The sequence below is a fragment of the Berghia stephanieae genome, chromosome 11 (genome assembly GCF_034508935.2).
Source record: "Berghia stephanieae isolate SIO BIC M18660-M18661 chromosome 11, UCSD_Bste_1.3, whole genome shotgun sequence".
Taxonomy (NCBI): Eukaryota; Metazoa; Mollusca; class Gastropoda; order Nudibranchia; family Aeolidiidae; genus Berghia; species Berghia stephanieae.
This window is the reverse complement of record NC_088370.1, coordinates 38,124,513-38,144,512: the sequence shown is the minus strand read 5'-3', so window position 1 is coordinate 38,144,512 and position 20,000 is coordinate 38,124,513. Positions and strand designations below refer to the sequence as shown.

General features: G+C 36.0%; 1 protein-coding gene across 6 annotated transcripts in view; it reads right to left on the bottom strand.

The window, feature by feature from the left end:
* The window catches only part of LOC144956901 (uncharacterized), a gene marked incomplete at its 5' end in the record, with an annotated part of 40,899 nt that overhangs the window by 6,195 nt on the left and 14,704 nt on the right, over window positions 1-20,000 (bottom strand). For 4 of the 6 annotated variants that reach the window (XR_013642038.1, XR_013642039.1, XM_078887709.1 and 1 more), the window contains 7 exon segments: window positions 1,074-1,391; window positions 3,512-3,817; window positions 4,625-4,927; window positions 6,822-7,124; window positions 8,074-8,379; window positions 9,253-9,555; window positions 19,257-19,367. Coding sequence is in view for 4 of the 6 variants with exons in the window: in XM_078887709.1 (XP_078743835.1) it covers window positions 1,074-1,391; window positions 3,512-3,817; window positions 4,625-4,927; window positions 6,822-7,124; window positions 8,074-8,379; window positions 9,253-9,555; window positions 19,257-19,367 (1,950 nt within the window). 6 annotated transcript variants of the gene reach the window in all.

Genomic DNA, 20,000 nt, shown 5'->3' with positions numbered 1-20,000 from the left:
ATTTTTTCCACTTCCACTATACTATAATATACAATTAGATATATGTACAGCGTATCATTATTAGGTATTACTTCTAAAGATGGGCTCCATGAAAAGAAGAAGAGGAAGGAGAGGATGAAGGTGAAGAGATGGGGGAGAGGAAGAAGAAGAGCAGAATGTGTAAATGTTTCAAATGCAGTTAGTCCTATCGCACAGGCACTATCAACGTGCTGCATCAACATATAACATTATATTATATAAAATGTATTGAATTGAAAATGAAATCACGACTTTCAAACTCTGTCCTTACAGTTGAGGTCCGGATATGTTTGTTTTTAAAAATGTTTTTAAGGTGTTTATGGCGCTTGCAACACATTTAGATTATATCAGCGCCAGTAAAAAGGAAGAAAATGGGATAGTAGAAAGTTCTAGAATTACAATTAAAGCACCAAAGAGAAAGTAAGACAAAGGGGAATTGGGAACAAATAGGGATCAGATGTAGATTCCAAGAGCATACCATCAATGTCACTAGTCTGAGATCACAAGTCTCACCCAGACACAAGCACAAGATCCAACAAAGAGGAATACACTTAAATGCTTACATTTCATTATACATTAAAAATAACAAATATAATAATACATAACAGAGAGATGATTTACAAGGAAAAAAATGTCATCTCCCAAAATAATAACTGCATTTGACTGTTTCCCTCCCAGCCAAGGACTCCGGCCAGGGTCGGGACAAAACCAAGCAATCTCATACCAAGACAAAGACAGAAAGCATGTTGGAAAACAGATATAAGGGGATAGAAGACACGGTTTGTACCTCCCTGCCCACTGTGGGGATAGGGAACCCCACCCAGGAGGTCCTGATAGATAGTTTGGTAATACACTTGAACTGGTAGGAGACCAGGGTAAAAATGATGTTTCTTTATGATAAAGAATGGATAGGTAAATGTTTCTGATCTAGTGACAGATGCGTGTCCCTTCAAAGGGATAGAAAACCATTGTACTTGCCCTGTCAACGTTATAGAAACCAGGATAATGTCCTACTCAATAATATGGCTTTTGACTATGAAGAACAAAATACTCACATTGGACTAAGACTGTGAATTCTCTCTCATTAGTTGGTCCATTGTCAGCAACACATGTATAGGTACCAGAGTCTTTGCAGTTCATTGTTTTTGACGCACTAAACTTTTGACTGTAGCCGTCCGACGATGACGATGTCACTGTGCCCGTCAGTTCAATTCCAGATGAAGCGCTTTTAATGGACACAGTCGGCTTAGGAAGTCCACGGGCTTCACAGACAAATTCCAAGGAATTCCCAGCTTTAACTTCAATATCTTGGGAAACATTCGTTTTAGAACCAATACTGTATTCGATTATTCTTGCTGGGTCTGAGTTTGAGTCTGCGAGAAAGTAAATAATGTGGATAAAGTTCATGCATATGGCAGATCTCTACATAAAGTGTTAAATAAATGCGCAGACAAAAAAGATATGGATTGGATTGAAAGGTAAAATAGATTTATTTATTATTACAATTCGATTCCTGAATAAAACTAAATCAACGTTAAGACCACTGTTCCTTAGAATATGGGTCACTTGGTATTTTCATGACTCACTTTTTTTTAAAAGTGAGAATTTTGAAAAACTATGACACAAAAAATCAAGTCATATAAAACTGTATATCTAGAGCATTTGTTCAAAATGCGTCTAATTAAAAAAAAATCTAATCAGTTCTCGTTCACGGTTCATTTAACAGCAAAACTGGGGAACCTCTCTACAGGTATGGACGGAATAAAGAGCTCCAGGAGAAGTAAATACTCCAACCCAGCGGGTCTTGGATAGGTGAATGCCTTATCATGGGGGTAACTGTGAAAACAGTCCCGGACCAAATCATGGGAGGCCTTTTGGCAAGGCCGAGTACCCATTAGCCACCCTCGCTTGGGTTAGGGCAAAACAACAGGGAACTCCCGAAATGAGTAAATTGCTGAAGTCGGGAATGCAAATGCAGATAATGATATTCGCTGGATATGTTTAATAGCAATCGGTTAAGAAACAAAATGGAAGATGGAATATTGAGTGACAAGCGTCATTTTGAGAAAATTGCACTTGAAAAAAAAGGAAAACAAATGAGCATGATGATAAAAACAAAAACCAAACCAGACACACAAAACAAAACAAAAAATAGTTAGGCTATGCCAGTATGCGGACTTTCATCTTCCACTAAGTCTTAATGGCCGTAGCCTTGGCTATATTTTTTCCCTTATTTTTATCCAAAAAAATATAAACTGCAACGAAACTATATAGGGAATGAGATTAGCAGAAGAGTAGCGTCCCTTGATTGGACGTCACCCATAGTCTGTGACGTCACCGGCGGAAAAGTTATTAGAGAGAGAACGTCATGTTGGTTGTGCGCATGCGTCTCTCGTCCTCGCTTCCGCGAAACACGACACAAGCATGCTTGGAGACTACAATAAATAACTAGACTGCAACCAAAGTGATAGGAAACGTGTGGGAAAGTGTATCATGACGAGTCAATGGAAAAAAGAACTCACTGGTCTCGTTATTGCCAGCACGAGGAAAGACGTGGTAAAAAGACATTTGGCGGACGTGTTTCTTCATCTTTATACCAGTTGTTTTATCCGATTAATTTCATTCATGTCGGTACCAGGCACATACAATATCTTTGTATTGGAGCTCAATTAATAAGATTTTTACATTTCCATCCTTTTCGTCATACAATTGTAACTGAGTAAATGCATTTGCTGCCTAATTCAGTCATTTGATTGGTGAATTTGTATTGTATTTTAAGGATTTTACGACGCTTGCAACATATTTAGGTCATATCAGAGCCAGTAAAAAGGAATAATATGGGATAGTAAAAAGTTCTAGAATTACAATTAAAGTACACCCAAGAAAAGGTAAGACAAAGGGGAATTGGTTCAAATAGGGAACAGATGTAGATACCAAAAGCACACTATCAATGTGTGTGTGTGTGTGTGTGTGTACTTAGTTTGAGATCATCTAAAAGTCTCATCCTGACACAAGCACAGGTCCCCACTAAGAGGAATACACTCAAATGTTTACACATCATATAATAAATAAACAAAACAATAACAATAAGTGCATAACAGATAGATGATTTACAGTACAAAAAATATAATCTCCCTTAACTCTAACTCTCCCAGCTAAGGTATCCGGCCAGGGCCAGGACAAAACCAAGTAATCTCATCCCAAGACAAAGACAGAAAGCATATTGAAAAACATAATATATAGAGGGATAAAAGACACAGTAAGTGCCTCCCTGCCCACTATGGGAGATCCGGAACTCCAACCAGTTGATCGGTGGCACACTAATAATTACAAGAATTGAAACATACAAGACTACCATCTTAACCATGTGGCTTGTTAGCGTGAGTTGGTGCGATATAATTTTAGTTCACTAGCAGAAACCATCAAGCATTTAGAAGTGATGTCCTAATCATAGTACACCTTTTTATTCAACATATATTTGGCCAGAACTCACTTGCTTTCACTCCAAGCGTGAATGATGTTGTCTTGACGTAATTTCCACTTTCGTGCTCCGCGGAGCAGACGCACTTTGTCCCATCTTTGTCTGAGGTAGCTTGAAAGCTTTTCGTCCCTTTAGTTCCACTCACTGTTGTTATTTGCATCCCCGTGCATTGAAATGAGACGCTACTGACAGCCGGAGTGCCACCGTCAACTTGACACTGTATGTTCACAGAGGAGTCAAGGCCAACTGTGATCTGTTCATTGTCAACGATTTGATTTCCATTTACTTTAACTTGTGGAGAGTTAGATGGTGGAACCACTGAAAAATAGATAATTAATTTTAAATGGCGTGTAAAATTTGAATAATGAGTTCATTTTCACGAATTTTTCAATCACGATACCCTTTGGAATGCTTTACTCTGGTGGGTTTTTTGTTTTGGTTATTTTATTTTATGCAACCATTTTTTACTATATCACGTGTATGTTACCTGTAATGCCAAAAACAAAACTTAGGAATTTGGCCAATTGAATCATTAATATGTGTTTATAAATTGCCCTATCCATCCATGTACGGACGTTTAAGAATAGAGATTTTTTGGATCATATTCACATATTTTTTTGATATATATTTGAAGTTTAATTCTGTATGCAGTAATGTAGGGATAATTATTTCTTGGGATATACATCTTACTGACTATAATGGAATATTGGCTATAGACTGCATTGATCTCTTCTTTTAATTGAAACAGATTCCACTCCTCTATTTCTGTTCACGGTATCTACATTTTACATATTATTTTCAGCACCATTGTTTCTAGGTTCTAAAGGCTATAATACTCTTTATTATCTTGGGTTATTTTTCTGATTCGCATGCCGAGAACTTTTCTCCCATTTAACAGGAATTTATGTGAATTATAAACGTTTTAACTGTTTTGATGTTGGCTGGTGAAGATATTTGAGCCTGAACCGCTCTGTGTTCTGTAATCTGTTGTAAAAGAATTTTAAGCCATTATTTAATCCTTTTTTTTACAATAATCAGCTTCTATATTTTCAGTATTGATTATGTTTACAAAAGATGACTGAAGAGAATCGTATTATTTCCTTTTCACTATGGGCCGATACTTACCATTCATCACGATAAGCGTGAATGATGTTGTCTTGACGTAATTTCCACTTCCGTGGTCCGCGGAGCAGACGCACTTTGTCCCATCTTTGTCTGAGGTAGCTTGAAAGCTTTTCGTCGCTTCAGCTCCACTAACTGTCGTTATTTGCATCCCCGTGCATTGAATTGAGACGCTACTGACAGCCGGAGTGCCACCGTCAAATTGACACTGTATGTTCACAGAGGAGTCAAGGCCAACTGTGATCTGTTCACTGTCAACGATTTGGTTTCCATTTACTTTAACTTGTGGAGAGTTAGAGGGTGGAACTACCAGACCTGCCGTTCATACCGATTAATCGGTATCATACCGATTTGCAAGACCTTTTTTTCATATTTACCGATTTCCCGATTTACTTGCCGATCGTACCGATTTCCCGATCTGCATGCCGATCGTACCGATTCACCAGTGACCAAGGGCCCGCAGCCCTCCACCCCTCTCTTTTACGTTTACTTTGTGCTTTACGTTGCACGTTAAAATTTTCAAGTCTCGTGAACTTTGACCCGTCCCGCGATACCTCGATAGATCACATGACGTAGCGAGCCTCTTTGTGATGCCCTCACACAGATAGAAAACACACACGGCGCGTTATTTTGTTTTCATTTCCTTTGTGAAGCGACAGCGAGCTGTACTGGTAAACCACCGCGGTCCCTGGCTTCTGACTCGTTACCAAGTGCCACCATCTTTAAATAAGTTAGTAGTCCGATTGCCAGATTGGCGTTGTGCGTGCCATTTTGGGTGTTGGGGAAAATAAGGGGGGGGGGGGGGGGGAGGTTGTGACGCTTTGGTTAGTTTGAGTGATAAGTGTCAAATTAATTGTGACACTTGGGATCGACCAAAAAGGTAAGGAGGTTATTAAAGCCTTATGTTTTCCTAATAAATATTGTTTCTTATGCTTCGACCTCTAATTTTACGTCTCATACTGATTTTTTGCCCCAGATACTGATTTTTTTACAATGTCATACTGATTTCCTTTTTCGTGAAGTGGCAGGTCTGAACTACAGAATAAAAGATAATTGAATGACATGTATAATTTGAATGATGAGTTCATTTTCACGTTGCCCATTGCAATGCTTTCCTCTGGCGTTTTTGCCTCTAATCATATGCAACCATTGTTGACTATATCGATTGGATGTTACCTGTAAGGCATCCTGTTTGTTCAAGAACACTTAGGAAATTGGCCACTGGGCTCTTTTACATGTGAGCCGAGAAGTTTAATGTATTAAAATGTATTATCTAATCACGCAACGTTAAGAATATAGATTTAAGACCATTAATAATAGTAATATTAATAATAATAATAATAATAATAATAAAATATAATAATAATAATAATAATAATAATAGATCTTTATAGTCAATAAATATGGCAATTTGTCATTTAGTTACACTTGTTATATAGTTATATGATAACTATAACATTGAACAGATATTTCACTCCTACTTATTCTCTCTCTCTCTCTCTCTCTCTCTCTCTCTCTCTCTCTCTCTCTCTCTCTCTCTCTCTCTCTCTCTCTCTTCCTCTCTTTATTTCACGCTTGCGATATGCACAACATAAACATATTCATTTCATTTTCAATTCGTTACATTTGTGGCAATTCGACACCATTACCAATCATTCGGTTTATTGGATCACTTCCACATATTATTTGATATCTATTTGAAGTTTAATTCTGTGTGCAGTAATTTAGAGATAATTATTTCTAGGCATATACATCTTACTGACGATAATGGCATATTGGCTATAGACTGCATTGATATCTTCTTTTAATTCCACTCCTCTATTTCTTTTAATGGTATCTATATTTCACGCATTATTTTCAGCACCAGTGTTTGTAACTACCAAAGATATAATTCTCTTTACTGTCCGCAATTGTTTTTCTGGCTCGACATGCCGAGAACTTTTCTCCCATTTATCAGGAATTTATGTGAATTACAAACGTTTTAACTATTCTGATGTTGGCTGGTGAAGATGTTTGAGCATGAACTGTTCTGTCTTCTGTAATTTATTGATTGTTTATTGTTTTTTTTAAACCATGACATTTATTTTTATTCAATAGTTTTTACAATTCTCAGCTTCAATATCTTCAATATCGAATATGTTTAGAGAAGAGAAATGAAGAGATTTGTATTGTTTTTATTTAATTGTTGGCCGATACGTACTATTCATCACAATAATCGTGAATGATGTTGTCTTGGCGTAATTCCCACTTCCGTGTTCCGCGGAGCAGACGCACTTTGTCCCATCTTTGTCCGAGGTAGCTTGAAAACTTTTCGTCGCTTCAGCTCCACTAACTGTCGTCATTTGCATCCCAGTGCATTGAATTGAGACGCTACTGACAGCCGGAGTGCCACCTTCAACTTGACACTGTATGTTCACAGAGGAGTCAAGGCCAACTGTGATCTGTTCACTGTCAACGATTTGGTTTCCATTTACTTTAACTTGTGGAGGGTTAGAGGGTGGAACTATAGAATAAAAGATAATTGAATGACATGTATAATTTGAGTGATGAGTTCATTTTCACGATTTTGCCAATCACGATACCCTTTGCAATGTTAATTTTATGTAACCATTGTTCACTATATCAAATGGATGTTACTGTTTATGCTTCCTGTTTGTTCAAGAACACTTAGGAAATTAGCCACTGGACTTATTCATATAGATAGTATGCAGATGACGTCACTCAGGTCTTTGTTATTGTTTTTTGCCATCCGCGTTTATGAGTAATGCTCACTGAACTGTATTGACCTGACTATAAACGTTCATGGATACACACAGTTTTGTGTGTTGGTCGGTTATACTTCCGGATGGCAATGTTATGAGCTTCTTAGCCAAGCGCATTCTATCTATATCAGCCGAGTAGTGTAAGGTATAGAGTGTGCCTTACCCATTTCCTCAACGTAATAGAGATTTTGGACCATTACCTACCATATGGTTTATTGGATCATATTCACATATTATTTAGATGTCTATTTGAAGTTGAATTCTGTTTGCAGTAATGTAGGGATAGTTATTTCTAAGGATACACGTCTTACTGACTATGGCTATTCACTGCATTGATTTCCACGGTATCTATATTTTACGCATTATTTCCGGCCCCAGTTTTACTAGATACCAACGGCTATAATTATCTTTACTGTTCGCAATTGTTTTCTGACTCGAAATGCCGAGAACATTTCTCCGATTTCTGAGGATTTTATGTGAATTATAACCGTTTTAATTGATTTGGTGTTGACTCATGAAGACGTTTGATTCTGTTTTCAGTAATTTGTTATTTTTTAAAAGCCGTGACATTCATTTTTATAAAGTACTTTTTACAATACTCAGCTTCTATATTTTGAGTATCGAATATGTTTACAATAGAAGAATAAACAGAATCGTACTAATTTCATTTCATTATTGGCCGATACTTACTCTTTCTCACGCTCAGCGTGACTGATGTTGTCTTGGCGTAATTTCCACTTTCGTGAACCGCGAAGCAGACGCAAGTTGTCCCATCATTGGCCCAGGTTGCTTGGAAACTTTTCGTCGCTTCAGTTCCACTCACTGTCGTTATTTGCATCCCCGTGCATTGAATTGAGACGCTACTGACAGCCGGAGTGCCACCGTTAACTTGACACTGTATGTTCACAGAGGAGTCAAGGTCAATCGTGATAATTTCATTCTCAATGATTTGATTTCCATTTACTTTAACTTGTGGAGAGTTAGATGGTGGAACCACTGAAAAAAGATAAAAGATAATTGAAAAGAGTGTATACTTTGAATGATGAGTTCATTTTCACGTTGCCCATTGCAATGCTTTCCTCTGGCGTTTTTGCCTTTAATCATTTGCAACCATTGTTGACTATATCAATTGGATGTTACCTGTAAGGCTTCCTGTTTGTTCAAGAACACTTAGGAAATTGGCCACTGGGCTCATTTACATTTGAGCTGAGAAGTGTAATGTATTAAAAGTCCCTTATCCGTACACGCACCGTTAAGAATAGAGATTTCAGACCATTACTAACCAATATGATTATTGGATCATTTTCACATGTTATTTGATATCTGAAGTTTAATTCTGTATGCAGTTATGTAGGGATAATTATTTCTTGGGATATACATCTTGTTGTCTATAATGGTATATTGGCTATATACGGCATTGTTCTCTAATTTTACTTCCACTCCTCTATTTCGTTTTACGGTATCTATACTTTGCGTTGATATCTAGTTTTAATTCCACGGTATATATATTTCACGCATTTTTTCAGCACCAGTGTTTCTAACTAATAAAGGTTATAATTCTCTTTACTACCCGCAATTGTTTTTCTGACTCGACATGGCGAGAATTTTTTCTCCCATTTATCAGGAATTTATGTAAATTATATCCGTTTTAACTCTTCTGATGTTGGCTGGTGAAGATGTTTGAGCTTGAACTGTTCTGTCTTCTGTAATTTATTGATTGTTTATTGTTTTTTTTTTAAACCATGACATTTATTTTTATTCAATAGTTTTTACAATACTCAGCTTCCATATCTTCAATATCGAATATGTTTACAGAAGAAGAATAAAGAGAGTCGTATTATTTTTATTTCATTATTGGTCGATACTTACTCGTAATCACGCTTAGCGTGAATCTTGTTGTCTTGGTGTAATTTCCACTTTCGTGTTCCGCCTGGCACAAACAAGTTGTCCCATCTTTGTCCGAAGTGGCTTGGAAACTTTTCGTCGCTTCAGTTCCACTCACTGTCGTTATTTGCACCCCGGTGCATTGGATTGAGACGCTACTGACAGCCGGAGTGCCACCGTCAACTTGACACTGTATGTTCACAGAGGAGTCAAGGCCAACCGTGATCTGTTTACTGTCAACGATTTGGTTTCCATTTACTTTAACTTGTGGAGAGTTAGAGGGTGGAACTACAGAATAAAAGATAATTGAATGACATTTATAATTTGAATGAGTTCATTTTCACGAATTTGCCAAACACGATACCCTTTGCAATGCTTTAATTAGGAATATTTTCCCATCAGGTAATATCAAACTGTTTTTCATATCATCGAGGGCAAGCCTCCTTTTCGTTTAAACACACTTAGAATATTGTTCACAGATTAATTCCTATGCAAGTCTAGTGGTGTAGAAATGTAAAAGTATTGCTTTCTAAGGTTTTGAATATATATTTGGATTTGTGAACTAGAAAGGAACATTACACAAAAGTTTGATGAAATCAAAAGGAACTATCTTCAAATTTTTAAGGTTAACAGTTCATATGCAAACATATTTTCAAATCCATTTTTCCTCAACAAAATTGGTTTTAAAAGTGTATGATTAATTTGGTGAAATTTGAAGCTTGTTCATAAGATAATTTTTTAGTTACACCTTGTTTTAATGGACAAGGTTAATAAATCAATGGAAAGAGGACTGTGAATAGTTTGACAATAGTCAACAGTGTTTTGGAGCCATAGAAAACAATTTTTTGACTTTTAAATGCCAGGCGTATATGACTAAAAGTAGAATCTTTAGCTTAAACTGCACGAGTAAGACCAAATTTAGAATTCACCAATTCAGCTTGCCCCCCCCCCCCCCCCCCCCAAAAAAAAAAAAAAAAAAGAAGAAAGGAACGCACATGTTTAGGTTTTACAGGTTGAACAGATTTCCTATCACAAATTGCATTTCCACGCAACAAGGATGCATCACAGATATGCCCTAAATAGTCTAGGCTCTATAAATATATATATATATATATATATATATATATATATATATATATATATATATATATATATATATATATATATACATATATAGAGTATGCAGCCTTGTTTTACACCAGTTGTTACATTAAAGCTGTCTGTTAAATTGTTACCACAGATCACTTGGCATTGGTAGTTGCTGTACATTGCTTTGATTAGGTTGACTATCTTCATCGGTATACCATAATGGCGGAGTATTTTCCACAGGGACTCTCTTTGTAAGCTGTCAAAGGCTTTTCAAAATCGACAAAAATGGTGTAGAGGGGGCTGTTCCATTCAATGCTTTGCTCCAGGATGTCTCAGGGTAAATATGTGGTCACTACATGACTTCCCTTTTCTGAACCCTGCCTGCTCTTTTCTAAGAATGTTTTCAATGTGAGGTGAGATTCTTTTCAGAAGGATTCTATTAAAAATTTTGCTCGTTACGGACAGGAGTGTGATTCCACGCCAGTTAGCACAATTTCCTAGGTCTCCTTTCTTGGCTATTTTATGGATGATGCCTTTCTGCCAATCCTCTGGTATTTCTTCCTTTTCCCAAATGTTGGTGAACAGTTTACTGAGAATTTTGGACATTTCTTGCGAGTTCGCTTTAAGCATTTCCGCAGTGATTTTGTCAATACCTGGGGCCTTGCCATTTTTTTGTTTTTGTATTGCCTCGTGCACCTCATGCTCAGTGATTGGACCAAGATTAACCTCTACGTCCCTTTCTGCTTCTGGGATATCTGTGTAAGAAGATGGGTCTGGTCTGTTCAGAAGGTTTGCGAAATATTCTCTCCATCTTTCAATTTTCTCCTTTTCGTCTGTGATGACACTACCATTGGGATTTTAATGGTTTCTCTTGACCATAACTTCTGTTTCCCGAGAGCTTTTTTGTGATTTTGTATAGTGTTTGTGTGTCGTGTCTTACAGCTGCATTTTCTGCTTCAGTTGCTAAATTTTCTGCAAAATCTCTTTTGTCTTTCCTTGTGGATTTTTTCACTTCTTTATCCTTCAATGAGTATTCACTGGATAGCCTTTCTTTCAGTCGGGGGGATTTAGCGTTCAGGAGATTTAGTTTGATTCTGTTTATCCTGGCTCTAGACTGGCTCATGAAAAATACAATTGATGGTAAGAAGAGAGGCATTCGCTGGACACTGACATCTTTTCTGGAAGATATAGACTACGCAGATGATATCGCGTTAGTTTCCAGTACACACAGAGACACCTCAGAGAAACTAAACGTACTACACAAGAACGCCTCGAAAATTGGACTGAAAATAAATTTCGATAAGACTGTGTACATTAGGGTGAATCCAAAACATGACAGTGAAATTAGGATAGATGAACATATAATTGAAGAGGTAACAGAGTTCTCCTACCTCGGATCCAAAATAACAGACGACGGAAATGCAGAACACGATATCAAGCACATAATTCAAAAGGCAAACCAGGCTTTCGGCATGCTGAAAAACTTTTGGAAATCAAAGCAAATAATGAGAAAGACAAAGCTGAAAATATACAAGAGCAATGTTTTAAGTGTACTGCTTTATGGAAGTGAAAGCTGGAAAATGACATCCTCCTTAATACAGAAACTAGAAGCCTTTCAGAACAAGTGTTTAAAAAGAATTTTAAATTTATTTTGGCCTACAAAAATAAGAACAGTGGATCTATTAAAGAAAGCTGACTGCACTAGCATTGATAGCCAAATAAAAAGAAGAAGATGGCGTTGGCTGGGTCATGTGGCCAGAATGGAAAAAAGGGTCACTTCCCAAGACAGCCTTGTACTGGACAGCAGATGGGAAGAGAAAGCGGGAAGACCCAAAGAAACCTGGCGAAGGACGATGGAGAAAGAATTAAAGGAAGCAGGCCTGTCCTGGAATACAGCCACCGCAAAAGCAGCCGATCGCAAAAAATGGAGATGTCTGGTGGATGCCCTATGTGCCTCAAGGCCCGAAGAGGATTAAGTAAGTAGTATATACAATATATATATATATATATATATATATATATATATATATATATATATATATATATATATATATATATATATATATATATATATATATATATATTTATATATGGATGTAAATCTTCCGACTGTTGTCGGATTTCCGACAGTACGATTTTGCACTATAAGTGTTAATTTTTATTTTTTTTTGATTAATAGTAAAAAGAAAATTCGTAACGTCAAAGAACAGAACCAATAAAAAAGAAATTAAAAGACGTTTATTTCATTCCTGGATAAAATCAGATTTTATTCCGTTTCCAATGCCGACTTAAAAAAAAAATATTTGTCGCATCAAAGACAAAATAAAACTAGGCAGTCTATCAGTTAGCTATAATATTATCATGCCACCTACACGCTCAGCTAGGCGTGGATGTATTCGCAGCCTGGCTACTGTGCGAAGTTCGCGCGAGTCGTCGAACACTCACGTAGTCAGTATATTATAACGCACGCACAGAAGTGTGTCGGAGCTTCCCGACATATATATTTCCTGTAGCAATGACTATCCCGCACAAATCTTTGGGCCTCTTTTTCGCTCACGAAGTGCCGAAGCCGTTCAGTACATGCTATTTTAAAAAAAATAATTACGAAGCTGTTTATCGATGAATATGACTGAAAGTTGGCACACAGTTAGAAAAGAGGTCATTTTAGATTATGTCAAGCGACAAAACTCGTACGATTACCAGAAGACCGTTAAAAATAGATTTTTACTCTTTGGAGTACACTATTTCTAAAACTACAAAGAAGAGAGATTAAGGTTATATATGCACATTTCTTCTATTTATATTTCAAATTTCATTGGATTATGATAAGTACTTTTCCCGTATTCTCACAAAACATCAACCCAATTTGCATTTCAATGAGTGAAAATATGGAGACGGCCATTTTGCTCCACCATCGCGCGACACGAAAATGACGTGAGCGAGGCAAGGCTGCCAGGTGGCCAGACTTTAACCTGACCAAATTCGACTTCAAAAGTGGCTAAATAGAAAAGCATATGGCTTTCACTATTAAGACTGGCCCACTTAAAATGAACTAAATTTTAACAAACAGAAAATTGAATAGACTAGGATAAATGTCAATGAGACAAAAATAGATGAATAAAATTTAATAAAAGAAGCAAAATTATATCGTTGGCCACACACGTGGCCATCTGGCAACTTGTTCGCGGTGACTGACGACACAAATCCTTGCGCGCTTTTTAAAAATTAAGGCATTGTTCCATTGTTATGTCATAGGGATAGTAGATAACACAATCTCTCTCTCTCTCTCTCTCTCTCTCTCTCTCTCTCTCTCTCTCTCTCTCTCTCTCTCTCTCTCAAATAAATACTAGAAATAACATAAGCCATGGTCTCACGGGACTGATTGATAATAATTTAGCAGGCATAATAATTTAGCAGGCATTTTTCGTTTGATTTGTATGTGTTGTAGACACAAAATTACACTTCGGAAAAGTTCCAAATGATCAATATTATGTATATTTTAAAACAAAATTATAGTTGACCCTATCCATACAGCTCTAAAACTATACAAGTTAGAACTTTTCTGATGTCTTCATCATATTTTCTGATAATTTTGCCATAAAATTGCCAAGTTTTAATATCTTATTCCAAGTATTAAGCGAGATACAGCCACAAACCAGAATAAAACGCAGAAAAAGCGTCCCATATTTTCCGTATTTTTTTCTCTTCGTGAGTCATCCAAATATATGACACATTTGAAACTGCATTACTTTGTTATATATTAATGGATTTTCAAAATTCAAAAAGATTTTTACTCAGTGGAGATAGGGCTTTGATTTAAGAGGAGTATATCCTACAAAAATAGAAAACAAAAATTTTCATAGTCATTGCTATTTACTGTATATATACTAGTAAAAAGCCCGCAATTTCGCGGGGAAAGAACTATTCTCATTCGATATTGCCAGAATCATTTTCTTGATTAGCTTGATTACGATTAGATGCACATTTTAATCGATGTGCTTGTCGCCGGTGCCATGCTTTATTCGGCATGATTTTAGTTTATCAGTCAGTAGATATCAATATCAATAATTCGCAAGTCTTTACCACGCTTTACTTGGGAGTGCTTTGCACTACCTTCAATACTTCACAAATTAAAATGGCGGTCGGGAATCAAAACAATGGTCAAATTAGGACATTTTAAACTTTCACAAATCTGTCAAGGTTTGTTCTAGAGTTTTTAAAACGCTTTTATATGATAACAAATTGAATAAATAAACGCCTGACAAAAGATCAACGGTGAAAATACAAATTGAATGAATACTGGGGATGTAGAAGCTTTCGGAATGTTTCCCCTTTACTTAACTTATGTGAGGTCAAATGAAAATCTGAAGCGGACGCGATCAATATCAAGTCCCCGAATCTGTCTACTTTTGGTTTGTTCGGGCTAGAAGCTAGCCAGAACCAATTGACAGTTTGCCGACAACGTTTAACTAAATATTTCCCAGGGCAATAATTATCACATCGATGGCATAAAAACTACAGTAATATCAGCAGTAATATTAGTTGATGTTGTTAATCGGTGAAACTTGTTTAAAATTTCTGTAAATCCGAATACCGTCATGTGATCAAGTGAATTATATCACTATGAATGCCACGATTTGCTGAAAAATGCCAATCTGACAGTTCCTAGAACAAACACCATCACACCACAAACCCCCCCCCCCCCCCCCCCCCCCCCACCACCCCCCATTTTATTATTTCTTTACTTGAACACATCCAAAAACCCCCCACCAGCAACACATTAAAACACACACACACACACACACACTACACCACACACCAACTCAAACATTACACGCAATGGGAACACACTACTATACATAACACTGATCACCGCTAAATCAACACAACGGAAGTGAGGACTCTACTGGACAGATAGAGTTGAGGATGTGGTCATGAGGTGTTAGTGTCTTCGGTAAATTTTGTATGATATCTGTTTGACTTTACGAACTTTCAAACTGACTATAAATTATAAAAGGAAATCAAGTTATCTGTTTATCTATCTTTAAAAAATACATTTCTATTTTTCAAAGCTTTCAGTAGAGTTGTGCGCCGTATCAATTTTTTTTATTGACTCAAATAAGCACAATGTTCTCCACAAGGCTATATTTTTTAAAGAAAGGATATATATATATATATATATATATATATATATATATATATATATATATATATATATATATATATATATATAAATATATATATATATATATATATATATATATATATATATATATATATATCGTTTTTTATATAAGAAACTAGACAGTTTTACTTCAATAGTTCAATACTGGTTGGAACAAATACAATGACATACACTTATTGGAAATGAGGCAAAATTAGATTTTCTGTTGGTGTATAATTTATTGGATTAATGAGGCAAAATTAGATTTTCTGTTGGTGTATAATTTATTGGATTAATGAGGCAAAATTAGATTTCCTGTTGTTGTATAATTTATTGGATTAATGAGGCAAAATTAGATTTTCTGTTGTTGTATAATTTATTGGATTAATGAGGCAAAATTAGATTTTCTGTTGGTGTATAATTTATTGGATTAATGAGGCAAAATTAGATTTTCTGTTGTTGTATAATTTATTGGATTAATGAGGCAAAATTAGATTTTCTGTTGGTGTATATTATTGATATGAGCAAATAGATTTTGTTGGGTTAATTTATGATAATGGCAAAATTAGATTTTCTGTTGTTGTATAATTTATTGGATTAATGAGGCAAAATTAGGGTTTCTGTTGTTGTATAATTTATTGGATTAATGAGGCAAAATTAGATTTTCTGTTGGTGTATAATTTATTGGATTTAGAATAAACTGTTGAAAAGTTGAAGATAATTAGACCAAAAAAAAACAAACAAACTGATTTTGCTAAATCGAGCACAAAATTGAAATCAGCACTCATGGCGCACTTCAGTATTTTTTATGTTCACCGTTAGAATTAAATTGATCAATGCCGCATCTCCTTGCCTCATTGATGATGTTAGCTGATTGGCTGTTATTGCTGATATATCAGTCTAAATCATGTTTAGTCTGTTGTCGAAAAGTTCATCAAATTTTGTACAGCTTTCTCGTTTTTGTTCTTGTTTTTTTTAAAAAAAAAAAAAAGCTTTCCTTTCACTTTCATAAAATCCCACATATGTGACCCAGCGTCTAAAAACGGTATTATGTCGGAATAAACCAGATACGAAAAAGGTCAATTAAATTTTAACTAGACAAACATATGAATTATTGTCTATTTAGCAACTTAAAATATGATATTCATCCTCCTCTATAAACTATATAAACTCGACGCAAGTCTGATATTTCTGGCTTTAAATTCAGTTTTTCCCACATAATACCGTTTTGAGGCGATAGGTCACATATTATTTCAATTGGATTCATGTCCGGCGACACAACTGGCCACTGGTTCACTACCCTTAAATGTGAATCGTTTAGGAAAGCAGAAATTTGTCCATCTCTATGTGTGGAGGCGTTATCAAACTGGAATAGCATCATTTGATTATTCTGATTTCGAAGAAACTGGATGATCATTCATTCAAGAATATCAATGATGTATAATCCCACATATGTGACCTAGCCTCTCAAAATGATGATGATGATGATGTTGTTGATGCCGGTTTGTTTGTTTGTTTGTTGTTTTTTTTTTTTTGTTGTTTTTTTTTTTTTTTTGGGGGGGGGGGGGGGGTTGGTTTCTTTTTTTCCCGATGACTACTATGTTACTAGTGTGCATCTGTGTAAGTGTGTCTATGATTGTTATAAATGTGTAACCAAATGACAAATTGCCACTTTTTTGAGGACAATAAAGATATCTTCTTCTTCTTCTTCTTCTCTTCTTCTTATTATTATTGTTATTATTATTATTATTATTATTATTATTATTTATTATTATTATTTTATTATTATTATTATTATTATTATTATTATTATTATTATTATTATTATTATTATTATTATTATTATTATTATAAGTCTGTGTTGAATTAGTGGTTGATACGTATTATCTCAGCTTCCCTACTACCAATAGACACTTAGATAACCACGCCTTTCGGACAGTCGTCATAATATTACTTATAAAAATGGTAGTAATTGGTAACGTAGGGAACTACACAGGTTTTTACTATTGGTATATGTGTCTAAGTAAAATATCCACTGTTCTACCACCTGATCAATAGAACCAACACACAAAAAAAAACAAACTGTGTGTAAACTTGGACGTTTATAATATGAACAAGAAAATCTAGGCACTCATCTGGCGATATAAAAACAATAACAATGATCAGAGAGATGTCGATTTCATTCACGTTATTGTTTATAATGAAAAAAACTATGTTTGTTCGAGCACGCGTGAAGGTGTGTCACAAAATTCCATTGTTTTGATTGGTCAAAAATCTACTGGTTAATTATCAATCCCCACACCATTTCAGATCCGTTTTCTCGATTTGTTACCCCAGTGAGGGGTTTGGTCATTGAAACGTTCACCTTGACTTCGATTGCAAGGAGTTCGTTTGTCTTTGGAATTGGATTCAGTAGTCTGATGTCACGCCGCCCGGCAACGGCGGCCATCTTGGTTCTAAACAAAGAAAATCATTACTTTTTATTCTTCATGCTGGCTAGAACTTTTCATGTGCCTTTGATCAGAATGTGTAAAAGTCAAAACATGATAAAATTTATGTTTTTCCCCCTCTTGATACGCTTTTATGCTCGCCGGGGATATATTTCATACGGGCGTCCGCCATTGTTCCGAGAGTTTAGAGCCAGTGTTACTAAGTTACCATGCGTCATAAGGAAGGAAGTGATGTTACGACTGTTGAAGAGTACAGCGATTCGTCTGTAAACAAAATGTCGTCCCACGTATTCTGATCCCAGTCCTGAAGTTTGCGTGTCCATCTCAGTCGAATGACTTTGTACAAAGGGGTCAACTTTGGTTTGTTTTGATTGTTTTAAGGGTTTTACGGCGCTTGAAACACATTGAGGTCATATCAGAGCCAGTAAAAAGGAAAAATAGTGGATAGTGAAAAGATTCTAGATGTACTTGAGGAAAATTTAAGACGAAGAGGAATGATTCGAATAAGAAACATGTAGATTCCAAGAGCACACTATCAGTGTACTTAGTTTGAGATCACCTAAATGTCTCACCCAGACACCAGCACAAGATCCCACTCCCGCGAGGACGAGAGACGCATGCGCACAACCAATATAACGTTATCTCTCTTATAACTTTTCCGCCGGTGACGTCACAGACTATGGGTGACGTCCAATCAAGGGACGCTACTCTTCCGCTAATCTCATTCCCTATAGAAAATGACTAGTCTCTTTTGTAAATGGCTATAAATAACACGAAGTTAATGACAAATCAAAATAATATGACGGCTTTTTAACGGTTTTTTGTTGTTGTTGATTTTTTTACGCGCGCGGGGGGGGGGGGGGGGAGGATAATTTATTGGGTTTTTTTTTAAAGCAGTATTTGAATAGATTCGCTTCATGCTCCAAGAGTTAAGACATTTGAAAACAGTGAAATCACTTCATCAAAATGTCAACGCGTTTGCTTTCTTTTAATTATGCATTCATTCATTCATTAATTCATTGATTTATTTATTTATTTATTTATTTATTCATTAATCTATCATTTGTCATTATGGATCCATTTATTTATTTATATCGCGTCGGGGCATTGATTTTACTTTCAGAAAGACGTAACCAAAAATGTTGGCCATCATCACCACCACCACCACCATCAGCATCATCATCATCATCATCATCATCATCATCATCATCATCATCATCATCATCATCATTTTCATCATCATTATTATTATCCTTGACAACAAAAACTACAACAATTACTCTTACCTTTGGCGTTTTTGCATGTCTCACAGCAGAGCATTCGAACCATATCATTGGAACAGTCCTCTGGACTTATATAAGGACAATAGTAATAAAGATCTTCGAATTGGCAGTCATCTGAAATGAAACCGAGAAAGAAAACAGTCTTATTAAAATAGGCTGAGGCAGAAGTGAAGGGGTGCTTTAAAAAGGTAATTATCTAAAGGAAAGAGGGAGTAAGAAGGGTATTGTCATCTTCACAGTACTCGTGACAAAGAAGTACATGCGGCTATGGGGTCTTGTAGTACGACACTCCCCTTCGCCGGATCTAAAGGTCTTGGGTTCGAGTCTTGAGCGTCGCATAGTTGAGTCTTTGAAAAAGGATCTTTACTCATATTCTCGTCGAACCCAGAATTAGTAACTGGCCGTCAACAGCGTTGTCTCTGTCCGGAGAAAAATGTAAAATCGTCTAACACGCGTCATGTCTGATCCTACATATTAGGTGTTCCTGTTTGGTTGTGGACCCCTTGTAAAGTGCTTTTATTGGATATTGCGCTTCATTAAAGTTCTAATTTTAATTATTTTTTAAATAGTAGTAGTTGTAGTTGTGGTGGTAGTAGTAGTTGTCGTAGTAGTAGTAGTACTAGTAGTAGTAGTAGTAGTAGTAGTAGTAGTAGTATTAGTAGTAGTAGTAGAAGTAGTAGTAAACCAGTAGTAGTAGTTGTTCTTGTTTTTGTGGTGGTGGTGGTGGTTGTAGTAATAGTAGTAGTA